This window comes from Apium graveolens, chromosome 8 (genome assembly GCF_009905375.1).
Source record: "Apium graveolens cultivar Ventura chromosome 8, ASM990537v1, whole genome shotgun sequence".
Classification (NCBI taxonomy): Eukaryota; Viridiplantae; Streptophyta; class Magnoliopsida; order Apiales; family Apiaceae; genus Apium; species Apium graveolens.
Genome location: NC_133654.1, coordinates 109,536,009 through 109,547,657, shown reverse-complemented (window position 1 = coordinate 109,547,657; position 11,649 = coordinate 109,536,009). Strand labels below are relative to the sequence as shown.

At 37.0% G+C, this 11,649-nt stretch overlaps 1 protein-coding gene across 1 annotated transcript in view; it reads right to left on the bottom strand.

Moving 5' to 3' along the window:
* Positions 1–2,098, bottom strand: part of LOC141677157 (G-type lectin S-receptor-like serine/threonine-protein kinase At1g11410) — a 4,649-nt gene extending 2,551 nt beyond the window's left edge. Inside the window, exons 1-2 of the mRNA XM_074482923.1 lie at positions 735–2,098; positions 338–451 (exon numbers count right to left, since the gene is read on the bottom strand). Of these exons, the coding sequence (XP_074339024.1) occupies positions 338–451; positions 735–2,019 (1,399 nt within the window). The 5' untranslated portion in view covers positions 2,020–2,098. The remainder of the gene's footprint in view (positions 1–337; positions 452–734) is intronic.
* Positions 2,099–11,649: the final 9,551 nt, after the last annotated feature.

Genomic DNA, 11,649 nt, shown 5'->3' with positions numbered 1-11,649 from the left:
TCTCCCTCTCTCTCTCTCCCTCTCTCCCTCTCCCTCTCCCTCTCCCTCCCCGCCCCCCCTCCCCCTCCCCCCCTCCCCCGCCCCCCGCCCCTTCCTCCCTCCCTCTCTCCCTCCCTCTCTCTCTCGCTCCCTCTCCCTCTTCCTCTCATCTCTCGCTCTCTCCCTCTCTCTCTCTCCCTCTCTCCCTCTCCCTCTCCCTCTCCCTCCCTCCCCCTCCCCCTCCCTCTCTTTCTCTCTCAGTATTGTTTGGTTCATGAATGCGAACACGACTGTTTCCGCTAATTAATATTTTGCCAAATGGCAAGTGATATCAATATACTATTAAATAATTTTTTACCTCTCGTTTTCTTGTTCCTGTGCAACCAATATGGCAAAAGAAGTGTGAGCAAGATGACGAGCACCACTGGGAGCAAAACTTTTAGCAGCCTCTTTTTCGAGTCATTACCTGAAACTGGAAACCATACAAATTATGTTGATTGAATCATATAACATTGTAATTAAACTTACAGAGAACTCTTATATATTACTCATGGCCTCTTCGACATCAATTTTCCCTATACCACCAGCCTCTACAAGGTAGAGAGATACGGTGATTACCTCATTGGGAGCAAGTAGCTAGTTATATCCACAAGACTTGTTTCACTGTAAGATATCCGCTTGTAATAATAACGGTACATAAGATTTAAACATAAATAAATAATAGTTTCCAAGCCAAACAAAAATATATTACATACCTAACTCAGCGTGATCTACCCTTAAATACAGAACCTGACCTCCATTGGAGAATTGTCGGATATCTACCAAGTCTCGGTACCATGTAAAACATCCACTACCATTACTAACATTAGCAATTGTATACCCGGTACACGAGCAGTTATTCAAGCATAAGTTGTTGCAAGCTTTAATTCCAAAATCCGGCTCCATATGTGCATTGCTGGTATCAGGAACCTTAATTCTGGGGACCTCTATGAATCCTTCACCATTTCTACACACGAGGGACTCAGATTTTGTCAGACACTGCGATCTATCAGTCAGAGAGTCCCCTTTAGACTTGTATCCTGGAAGACACTCACAACCTTGCTGGCCTACATTGGCCGGGTTGCAATTACTAAATGCACCACAATGCCTATAAAAGTCACAAGGGTCTTCTGGCCCAGTCCAGAATGCATACCATTTTTGCAAAACTGGATCCCAGTTCAATCTTTCGCCAAGACCTCTTGTCTCGTTCATAACAAATCGTGTAATATTTTCAGGATTATTGATAGTATAGTACCAGGAAACCTCTTCTTCATTGTCAACATAGTATTGTCGGGATAATTTATCAACACCACTTACTGTGTATTCCGGATAACCACTAAATGTGAGGCCATTCCAGGGTCCAACTCGCATCAACCGTTCCAAACCATTGTAAATGAAGAGTTGGGAATTTGATTCATTAACCTCAAATTTTAAAGAATACTGACCTGTTCCTGGATTTTCAGGTGACTTCCAAGAAGTGATGAACTTACTTTCTCCGGTCTTTTTGTTCAAACTTATCTTCATTCCCGGAAGATGTGTATCCGTAGGATGGTCAAATCCCTGCCATATGACATTCTGTTCACTATAGTCATCCTTAAACACAACTAAGTTCCCTGTATCCAGTAGCTTAGCTGAGAAATTGCTATCTCCGGATGCTGAAATGTTACTTGACCAAACTGGATCTTGTGGAGTTCCACTGTAAGATAGAACAAGCCGTCCTGTTTTATCTATAGATAGAACACCAGAAGTGTTTGTTACTGGAATATCTCTGTTGGCCACCCAAACAACGTTTTTTTCAGGAATTTTGTAATACCTAACACCAACGAATCGATTAATAGAGGTACCAGGGGAAAAGAATCCAAGCTCAAAGATTTCTCCTTCAGAGATAAGAACATCACCATCTTTAAAAGGTTTGTTTTGTGTGATCAAGTCGACGGAAAAGCATGGTCTGATTACAAGTAATACGAAAATGTATGCGAGTAAGCTTATTCTACAGCACATGCTTTGTTCACAGAATCGCAAATGTGGTCTGCAGACAATATAATCTGAGTGGAGATTCCTAACATATTAAAAATTAAGGTCAAACTTGAGATACAAATGCTAGATTTCTTCTGCACAATTATTTTTTCAGAACAACTAGATGACAGCAACTTTACAACATTTTCTAATATATAAGGTGCAATCTGATGTACAAACTTTTACATTCTTATTATTTTGGGATATATGTGGAGCGTTTTTAATGACAAAGTCTATTACCTACAGTGCAAAGTTCTGTGTTGGGTGAGGAAATGTTATTAGGTTGGAAAATGGTATTTTCTTTAACATTTATGCGTCAGTCGGGGCTCTTGTCTCTTTCCCGACTCTGTTTTGCTCTTAGTGCTCTCTGTGTAAATACCTTTTTTTTTTTGAACATCCAATGCATTATATAAAATACCTCCAATTGTGGTAGGAGGGAAGATTACATGACAGACAAGACCTGATATTACATATAGCTCATGAAAGGACTACTCCTAAACTCCTACATTTATATAGCTCCTCGAACGATTACTCCTAAACTCCTAACTCCATATAACTCCTCGAAGTACGACTCCTACACTTCTAAACTCCTAACTCCATATAACTCCTGGAAGGACTACTCCTAGACTCTTAGATCTATATATAGCTCCTGGAAGAACTACTATTAGGTCCCAATATGTTTGTAGAAGGGGGTTGAATACAAATTTTACCGTTTAATCGAATTAAATGCGGAATAAAAAAATGAAACAAAATTCAAGTTAAATTAAACTATTATTAACCTTGAAAGGTGTTACAACAACGGTATCGATTACAAGGAATTAATCTCAAATAAATTATCACAAATCTAGAATAAATTCGACATGAACTTTTTCTATTTTAGCGATAAAAAGATCAAATGTTAGAAGCAATTTGAGATTAAGTTCTAGGGATTTTGATCTGTTAGATAGTTACACAAGAACAAGAGAATGATTTCTAGTGGTTTAGATTTAACTTTAATGACTAGAAATAAATGAACTGAAATGCAGTTGAGAGTTAAACTTTGTTTGCGGCTGCTGCTTCTCTGTGTTCTTTAATTGGTCGAACTGTTATGAATGTTGTAGGTTCTCTGTCTTTTAAAATAACCAAGGGCAGTAGCAATTGTATTGGAGAGACAATCCAAGGCTTGGCAAGATAATCCATTGAACCACCATGACTTTCACTGAGACAAATGATTGAACTAGCAAGACTATCAAACTGAACTGGCAAGACAATTCTCCTCCCTGCTAGAACTTTCGGTGAGACAATTAGAAATGACCTGGCATGACAATCGGTATGACAATCTGGATTGTCATGTCAGTTCAAGTTTAATTGTCTTATTGAATTAAAACTGATTTTAATACAATTTCACTTCTGAAAATCAATATATTAATTCGAAATTAATTAATCAAATAATTCAACTAATCAATAAATTAATCTTTGCAGATATAATTTATTTTCTTAATTAAATTATATGACTTAATTAATTAATAGAGAATTAATACTACTCTTGAACTGCAACCATTCTTCTGAAAATCTTTTGAAAATAATGAATCAATTCCGCCACTTCAATGTTGACACTCGATGTACTGTCTGGTTCATGAGTGACTAACTTCTGTGACATTTCTTCATGTCTTGACTTTAATAACTTGATTTTCTTCACATTAAATCCCTGTAATTATCTGATACCCTGACAAGATCTCTGACACTTGATTAAATCCACAATCTTGATTTATATCACTGAGGCTTGGTCAATTTCTTGAACTTCTTCCAGTGAATTAATTTCTCAAGTCTGTAGATGAACAATATTTCTTAATCATTTGACAGATGTTACTGTGAGAGATCTCTTTGACGATAGAACCACTATTTACTTGTTACATTCTTATTTGAGTTGAGTTAAATCCCCGAATAAACAAATAGGCTATGCCATATGCCTTTCAATCTCCCACTATTTGTTTGTTAGACAATAACAACAAATACCTAGAGGATAACTCAACTAACAAATAAGAAAAAGATATAAACAGAAATGCAAAGTAAATAGCAGAAAAGTTTTGGATTATATTTAACATTTTCCAGATTCCAAAAGAAATTTACAAGTGAATACAAGATAGATGTTCCTCTAGTATGAACATATGAATACATTTGTCTATCTTGATTCATTAAGCTCTAAGCATATTACATTAAGTTTTGAGCTATTTGAATTCAGTTGCCTTCACTTCTGAATTCACCTTCTTCCAAATCTTGCAGCAGCTCCTTGTCATAGATACGATCCCTTTCTGAAGAGAAACCGACTGGTCTAACTAGTTGAACCCTAACTGACTTTAGCTTATTCTTAAACTGATTGTACCTTTTGATGTTCTTTTCACAATAAGCTTGAATCAGATCAGCAGCTCGAGTTTTCAACTCAGATGAGTATCCAGCAGTTCTTAAATGATGTTCCATCCAGACAAGATGCTTAGCAGAGTAGTCTTTAAGAGATTGTGAATCGAGATGGCAGATTTGAAGACAGTCAGACTTAAAGAATCTTACTTGAAAGGGTAAGTTGACAACTTGAGGACTAGCCATATTAGCAAACTCTTTTAGCCTTTCACGAAGGACTTCATTCAATTCTGAGCTTCTTTTGACTTTGTTGAGAAGAACCCAAATCTCAGATAAAGAACGATTCTCAAACATGTGAAGTGATACCTCGAAAGATCCTTCACTCTGACAATATACAAAAATGCTCATTTCATTTAATGTTCTGTCAAACGCAGCTGAGATCCTTGAGATTTCAGTCTTGATATCATTCATGTACACGTCATTGTTTGGATTAGAAATTTCCAGCCTGTCGAGAAGATGTAGAAACTCCCTATCATTGTTCGTGCTCAGTTGAGGTATATCAAGAACTCTCCTTGCTTCATTCCAATTTACACCAATCTTCAGATTGACATCTCTTTTTCTTTCTTCAGCTTTAATATCATGAAGACGTTGCTTTTCAAGAGTTTCTGTTCTTTGGATTTCTTTCTTCATGTCAATGATCTGAGATATCTTTTTAAGTTCAACTTCTTTTCTCATCAACTCTGACTGCTGCTTCTGGAACTCTTTCTCAAAAACAGGATCCACTGGAGCTTCCTCTTCCCAGTCTTCAAAATTACTTTCCTCTTTAGCTTCAAAGATACCAGCTTTATCTTCCAGGACTGTTTCAGTGGGAACATCAAGAATATCGAAGTCATCATGCTCTCCACTATAGTAGACATCATCAGCTTTCCTTGTCCCTCCAGCAGAAGAATCTTTTTCTTTTCCTTTTCCACTTCTCCCTTGCTTCTCCCCCTTAGTTGAGGAATCCTCTACAGATTTCCCTTTAGACCCTTCATGACCTCCATTACCTCCAGAGCCCGAGCCTCCACCAGACGGCCCTTCAAAGAAGGTCATTTGCTCTTCAGTAGGACAGTGAGAATTTTTTATCATGAAATACAAGTGCTTCATCCCTTCATTGAGATGTTCCATTCCCTTTTCTATCTTCAAGAATCTGGAAGAGTCCAGTGAATGGTTCATTTCAACCAGGTCTTCAAGAGAATTCATTCTAGTATGGAGAGAGCAGAAGTTTGCAATGTCTTCGGCTGATAAAGTTGGAGATTCCTGAATGGAGTTAAGCTTTGGTATCACAGTGGTCTTCAAATTTGAGATATCATTCCTGATGAATGCCAGCTGACTGTTAACAGAGGTGGAAGAAGAAGACCGTTCAACCACTTGTGCTTTGAATGTTTGAGCCTTAGCCTGACTTTTAGCAAGTTGTTCTTTCAGAGTAGCAATCTGAGCTAACAGGTTTTCAGTGTTGGTGTCTGTGTATGCGCTCACCTGAATATCTCTCGTTTCTGGTTCACTCAACTCACGTGCTTGTGTTTCTCTCAATATAATTGCTCGTGAGGAGCCATCCCGTTGCTGGTCTTCTGTACCTGCAATTGAAATCACCCTAGCCTCTTCAAGAGAGGCCAGTGGTGGTGCAATGGGAATTCGCGAGTCCCGATCCTCAGTCAAATCTATCTTTTCATGTGAAATAGATGTCTGAATTGCTTCAGGGATAGATTGACCGAGTTGCCCTCCACTTTCTCCAGATAAATCTGCGAGTGAAGAATCCCGTGAGGGAGCCATAGGTGTTGGTTCTGGGAGGGGAGAAAATGACTCTATTAGAGGTCGCTGAGAGTCAGATTTTCCCTCTGAAGCATGTGACTGCTCTTCTGCCGTAACTATGGCATGCACTGTAACCGACTCAATGTACACTCCTCTCTCTGTGTCCTGAGTGTCATCTATTGGTATGTATGCTTCCATTGTGAGTAATGGAAGTGTGTTTGACTCAGTACAAGATGCCATGGCCCTATGACGAATTTCAATAGATTCATCCTGTTGAGAGAATGTCTCTAGTAACTGTTCAGTGGCCATTTCAAAGTCCATGTCCTATTGGGAGGAAAATGATGGGATTTCAGATGCCTCAGTAAATGTTCTTCTCTTCTTGGGAGGACGGAGAGCTGAGGGTTCATATATATCTAAAAACACACTACTTCCTACTAACCTTCTCGGTAACATTTTTGACAGTGGGGGAGAGTTTGAGATAGGTTGTGACTCTGTGTTTGGCTCTATGACCTGGGATTGAAGCTGTGGTTCTACAACTTTATGTTCAGCCCTATCAACCACTGGGGGTCTTACATCAGAAGTAGGAATAGGTTGAGAGTGAGGAACTATTACCTGTAGTGGAAGAGCATCTGATGTTTGTGCCTGGGTGGCTTGAACCACTGGAGGTTGAGTTTGCTGTTCATGACCGGGAAGATTAAAAATTGGTAAAGGAATGAAGGTGGCCATGAAAGCAGATACAAGTACTGGAACTTGCATGAATTTAAAGCTTGTGTCTTGGCGTGTGTAGATCTTTTTGCTTACCGGAGGGGGTTCAGCTACTGATGAGTTAGAAAAAAGAGCCTTATGCTTAAGGGTGAGAAGATATTCTGCTATAAGCATAAGAAATCGAGCGTAGTAGCAAGAAACCCTACGATTCGTAGAATGATCACGCTTAGCTGCAGTGAGACGTCTTAGAAGAATGGGTAAAAGTAATTTGCCAAAATTGATCCTTTGATTGAAAACAACCACAAGACCAATATACTGCAGAGTGGAAGTGATGTTGTGAAAATTGGATTTAGTGCAGTTGGCAAACACTTTGGAAAGTGTATCGAAGAAAATATTCCATTCAGAAACCAAATTTGATTTAGACAGCTTAGTCAAATTAATCACCCCCTGATATTGAATAGCATGAAAAAAATTTGAAATCTCATTGTCAGAGGGTAAATTACAGAAATTGTCCATTGGAAAATTTAAAGCTCTATTGATGACTGTTTCATCAACTACATACTGTGTGTTTGCCACGATGAATGAAAAGAGTTAGAATCAGCGGCCACAATAGAAGTTGTGCAAATCAGTCTAAGCAAGTCGACATTTAATAGAACATTTGATTTAATAGCAGAGCTAACAATCGAATGATCATTTAAAAATCTAATCCACGGCTTAAATTTTGCAACATTACAATTTTTCGGATTAAAATAACCAACATGATTATGCGAGACAATATGGAATTTGAGAGCCATTAAAAAATTCAATAAAACACACACTTTCAGAATTTTAAGAATTAAATTAAGAAAATTCGAATTAAAAAATAATTAATAATTCGAATTAATTCAATTATATCCAAAAAATTTAGAAAATAAAATGTATCTTGTTGATTTTTATCCCATAAACTCAGTAGAAGGAACAGATTTTGCAAAAACACACGACACACTACCAGATTTTAGTTCAAAAACAAATTGGGAACACTGCCAATTACAAATGAAAGAACTGATTTTTTTTTAAAAAAAATTGGCAGCACTTCTGTATGTATACACACGTATGTATATATAACATGAGTGAATTTATGTTATGCTAAGTAAAAACTCGAGCAAGGAAGGAAGTTGCGGCGGTTTTGATCGGAAGAAAAACGAGAGAGAGAGATGAATTGGTTTGATTGTGAGAAAGAAAACAAAAGCAAAAAAAAAACTGAACCTAAGTACTACAACTAGTATGACAATCCGGGATTGTCATACCGATTGTCATACCAGGAAAACATTTTGAATTGAAAACGAAAATAAAAATAACTGGTATGACAATCCGATAGTCATACCGATTATCATACCAGTACAAAATAAAAAGAATTTTAACCGAATAATCTGGAAAGACAATCGATAGTCATACCGATTGTCATTCTAGTACAAAATGAAAAAAAGAAATATATATATATATATATAATATAAGTTTTATAACTGGCAAGATAATTGATTGTCATACCGATTATCTTTCCAGTATAAAACTATACTGAAAATTAAAATAAACAAAGTTAAACTAGAATGACTTTCAGCAAGACAATTTTAATAGTCTTGCCGATTGTCATTGCAGTTAAAAAGAACATAAACAATATTTACAATTACAGTAAATACAAATAAAAACTTATATTAATATAGTAAACTACAGAAAATATTTACAAAATAAAAATATTCAAAAATAACTATATTTTAGTCCAAAAATAGATTTCTTTTGAATTTTAGCAAATAAAATTCGTAGAAACATATTTTTTGAGAAAATAAAATATTCTGAGATATTAAAATTAACAAGTTGAATAAATAAATAAGATAGGATAATAAAAATACATAGAAAAGCAATAAATATGGTATAAATGATAAAATAAATTTGCGAATGAATTTTTCATATGACAAATTCATTCAAGAACAGATCTCAGATATTAACTAGTTTAATCACTAAAACTATTCAACATACCCAATTTACCAACTAATCTGGTAAATGTGGATTCATCAAGAGATTTAGTGAAAATATCTGCTATTTGTTATTCTGTTGGAACAAAAAATAGTTCAACAGTACCATTCATGACATGCTCTCTTATGAAATGATACCTGGTGTCGATGTGCTTGGTCTTTGTGTGCTGCACAAGGTTGTTGGTGATGGCTATTGCACTTATATTTTCACATAGAATAGGAATTTTGTTCAATACAGAGCCATAGTCCCGTAGCTGGTTCCTAATCCACAAGATCTGAGCACAGCAGCTTCCAGCAGCAATATATTCAGCCTCGGCCGTTGAGTTGGAAACTGTTTGTTGTTTCTTGTTGTACCATGAGACTAGTCTGCTACCTAGGAATTGACAACTCCCTGAGGTGCTTTTCCTATCAACAAGACTTCCTGCATAATCTGAATCTGTATATCCAACAAGGTTAAAACCAGATTCTTTAGGGAACCAAATACCTAGATTTGGTGTTCCCTTAAGATATCTCAAGATTCGTTTAACAGCAATGAGATGAATATCTCTAGGATCCGCTTGGAACCTTGCACATAAGCATGTAGCATACATAATATCTGGTCTACTTGCAGTAAGATAGAGTAACGAGCCAATCATACCTCTGTAGCTTGTGACATCTACCTTAATGGAGTTTTCACATGGTCCAAGCTTGACAGCTGTAAATGACGGAGTCCTTGCCGATGGAGAATCATCTAGATTGTACTTTTTGAGGAGTTCCTTGAGATACTTGGATTGACAAATAAATATTCCATCTAACCTTTGATTTACTTGTAATCCAAGAAAGAACTTCAGCTCTCCCATCATGCTCATTTCAAATTTGCAGTGCATTAACTTAGCAAATCTCTTACAGAGACTATCATTAGTAGACCCAAATATTATATCATCCACATAGACTTGGACTAATATAGTATCATTTTTATGCTTTTTAGAAAATAGAGTTTTGTCTATAACACCCTAATAAAGCCATTTTCAATAAGAAATTCAGAATGAGTGTCATACCATTTTCTCGGAGACTGTTTGAGACCATAGATAGTTTTGAAAAGAAAGTAGACATTGTCCAAATGATATGGATCTTCAAAACCAGGAGGTTGGTCTACATACACTTCTTCATCCAGCTTTCCATTCAAAAATGCACTCTTGACATCCATTCGATAAACTTTAAAGTTCGAGAATGCTGCGAATGCCAGAAATATCCTGATGGCCTCAAGTCTAGCCACTGGAGCATAGGTTTCATCATAATCAATGCCTTCTGCTTGAGAATATCCCTTAGCTACCAGTCTTGCTTTATTCCTTGTAACCACACCATCTTCATCTAGTTTATTCCTGAATACCCACCGAGTACCAACAACTTTCTTGTGTGTAGGTCTAGGTACCATTTTCCAAACTTGTTAATGTTCAAACTGATTGAGTTCATCTTGTATAGCAATCACCCAATCTGGATCAGTCAGTGCTTCCTCAATCTTCTTAGGTTCCATCTCAGAAAGAAATCCTGAGAACAAACATTCATTTTGAGTAGTACGTCTAGTTCTGACTCCAACATCTGGATCACCAATAATCAACTCAAAAGGATGAGCTTTATTCCAGACAGTCTGTCTTGGAAGATTTGATCTTGATGATTCGCCTCGAAATACATTGGGATGATGTGTCCTACTAGTTGATCCTTCAGCATCTCCCCCTGAGTTGTTTCCAGGTTGACTTGATGATTCTCCGTCAGTAGCAGTGGTATCTCCATTATTGCCAATGTTTCCATCACCATTACCTTGGGTGTCATCATAATTAACAGGTTCTTCACCAGCAGCAACCTTAGGTACTTGATCATTATCTGATTCTGAATCTGACATATCATCAAACTTCAGTTGCTCATAAGGATCTTCAGTTTGGATACTTGGGAGTTTAGTGTCATCAAGTGTAACATTGACACTTTCAATTACTCTGTGTTGATCAATGATATACACCCTGTATGATCTTCTTCCATAACTAACAAAAATACCCTCATATGCCTTTGCCTCGAACTTGCCACGACGATCATCTCCATCCTTGAGCACGAAACATCTGGCACCAAATACATGAAAGTATTTGATAGAAGGTTTCTGTTCATTCATAATCTCATACGGAGTCTTCATGAAGTCCTTGTTGATTAGAGTTCGATTCTGAGTATAACACGCGGTATTGACAGATTCAGCCCAAAAGTACATTGAAAGACCTGATTCACTTAACATCGTTCTTGCAGCTTCAATCAATGTACGATTCTTCCTTTCTACCACTCCATTCTGCTGAGGGGTTTTAAGAGCTGAGTATTGTCTAGTAATCCCTTTGTCTGTACAGAATCCATTGAGAAGTGAATTCTTGAATTCTGTTCCATTATCTGACCTTATCGCTCTAACAGGGACATTAGAATCTAACTCGATCAACTTGATATGATCAATCACAGCTTGTGGAGTTTCATCTTTAGAGTGAAGGTATAAAATCCACGTATACTTGGAATAGTTATCAACTATCATAAGACAATAACACTTATTTGACATCGAAAGAACATTAACTGGTCCAAACAAATCCATGTGCAATAATTGAAGAATACTAGTTATTGAGGTTGTGTCAGTGCCTTTGTTACTTGCTTTCTTTGACTTTCCTTTCTGGCATGCCTCACAGAGTCCTTCTGGGGAGAATTCTAGTTGAGGAAGACCTCTAACCAATTCTCTCTTAACAAGAGAATTCATTGTTTTGAAATTGAGAAGGGA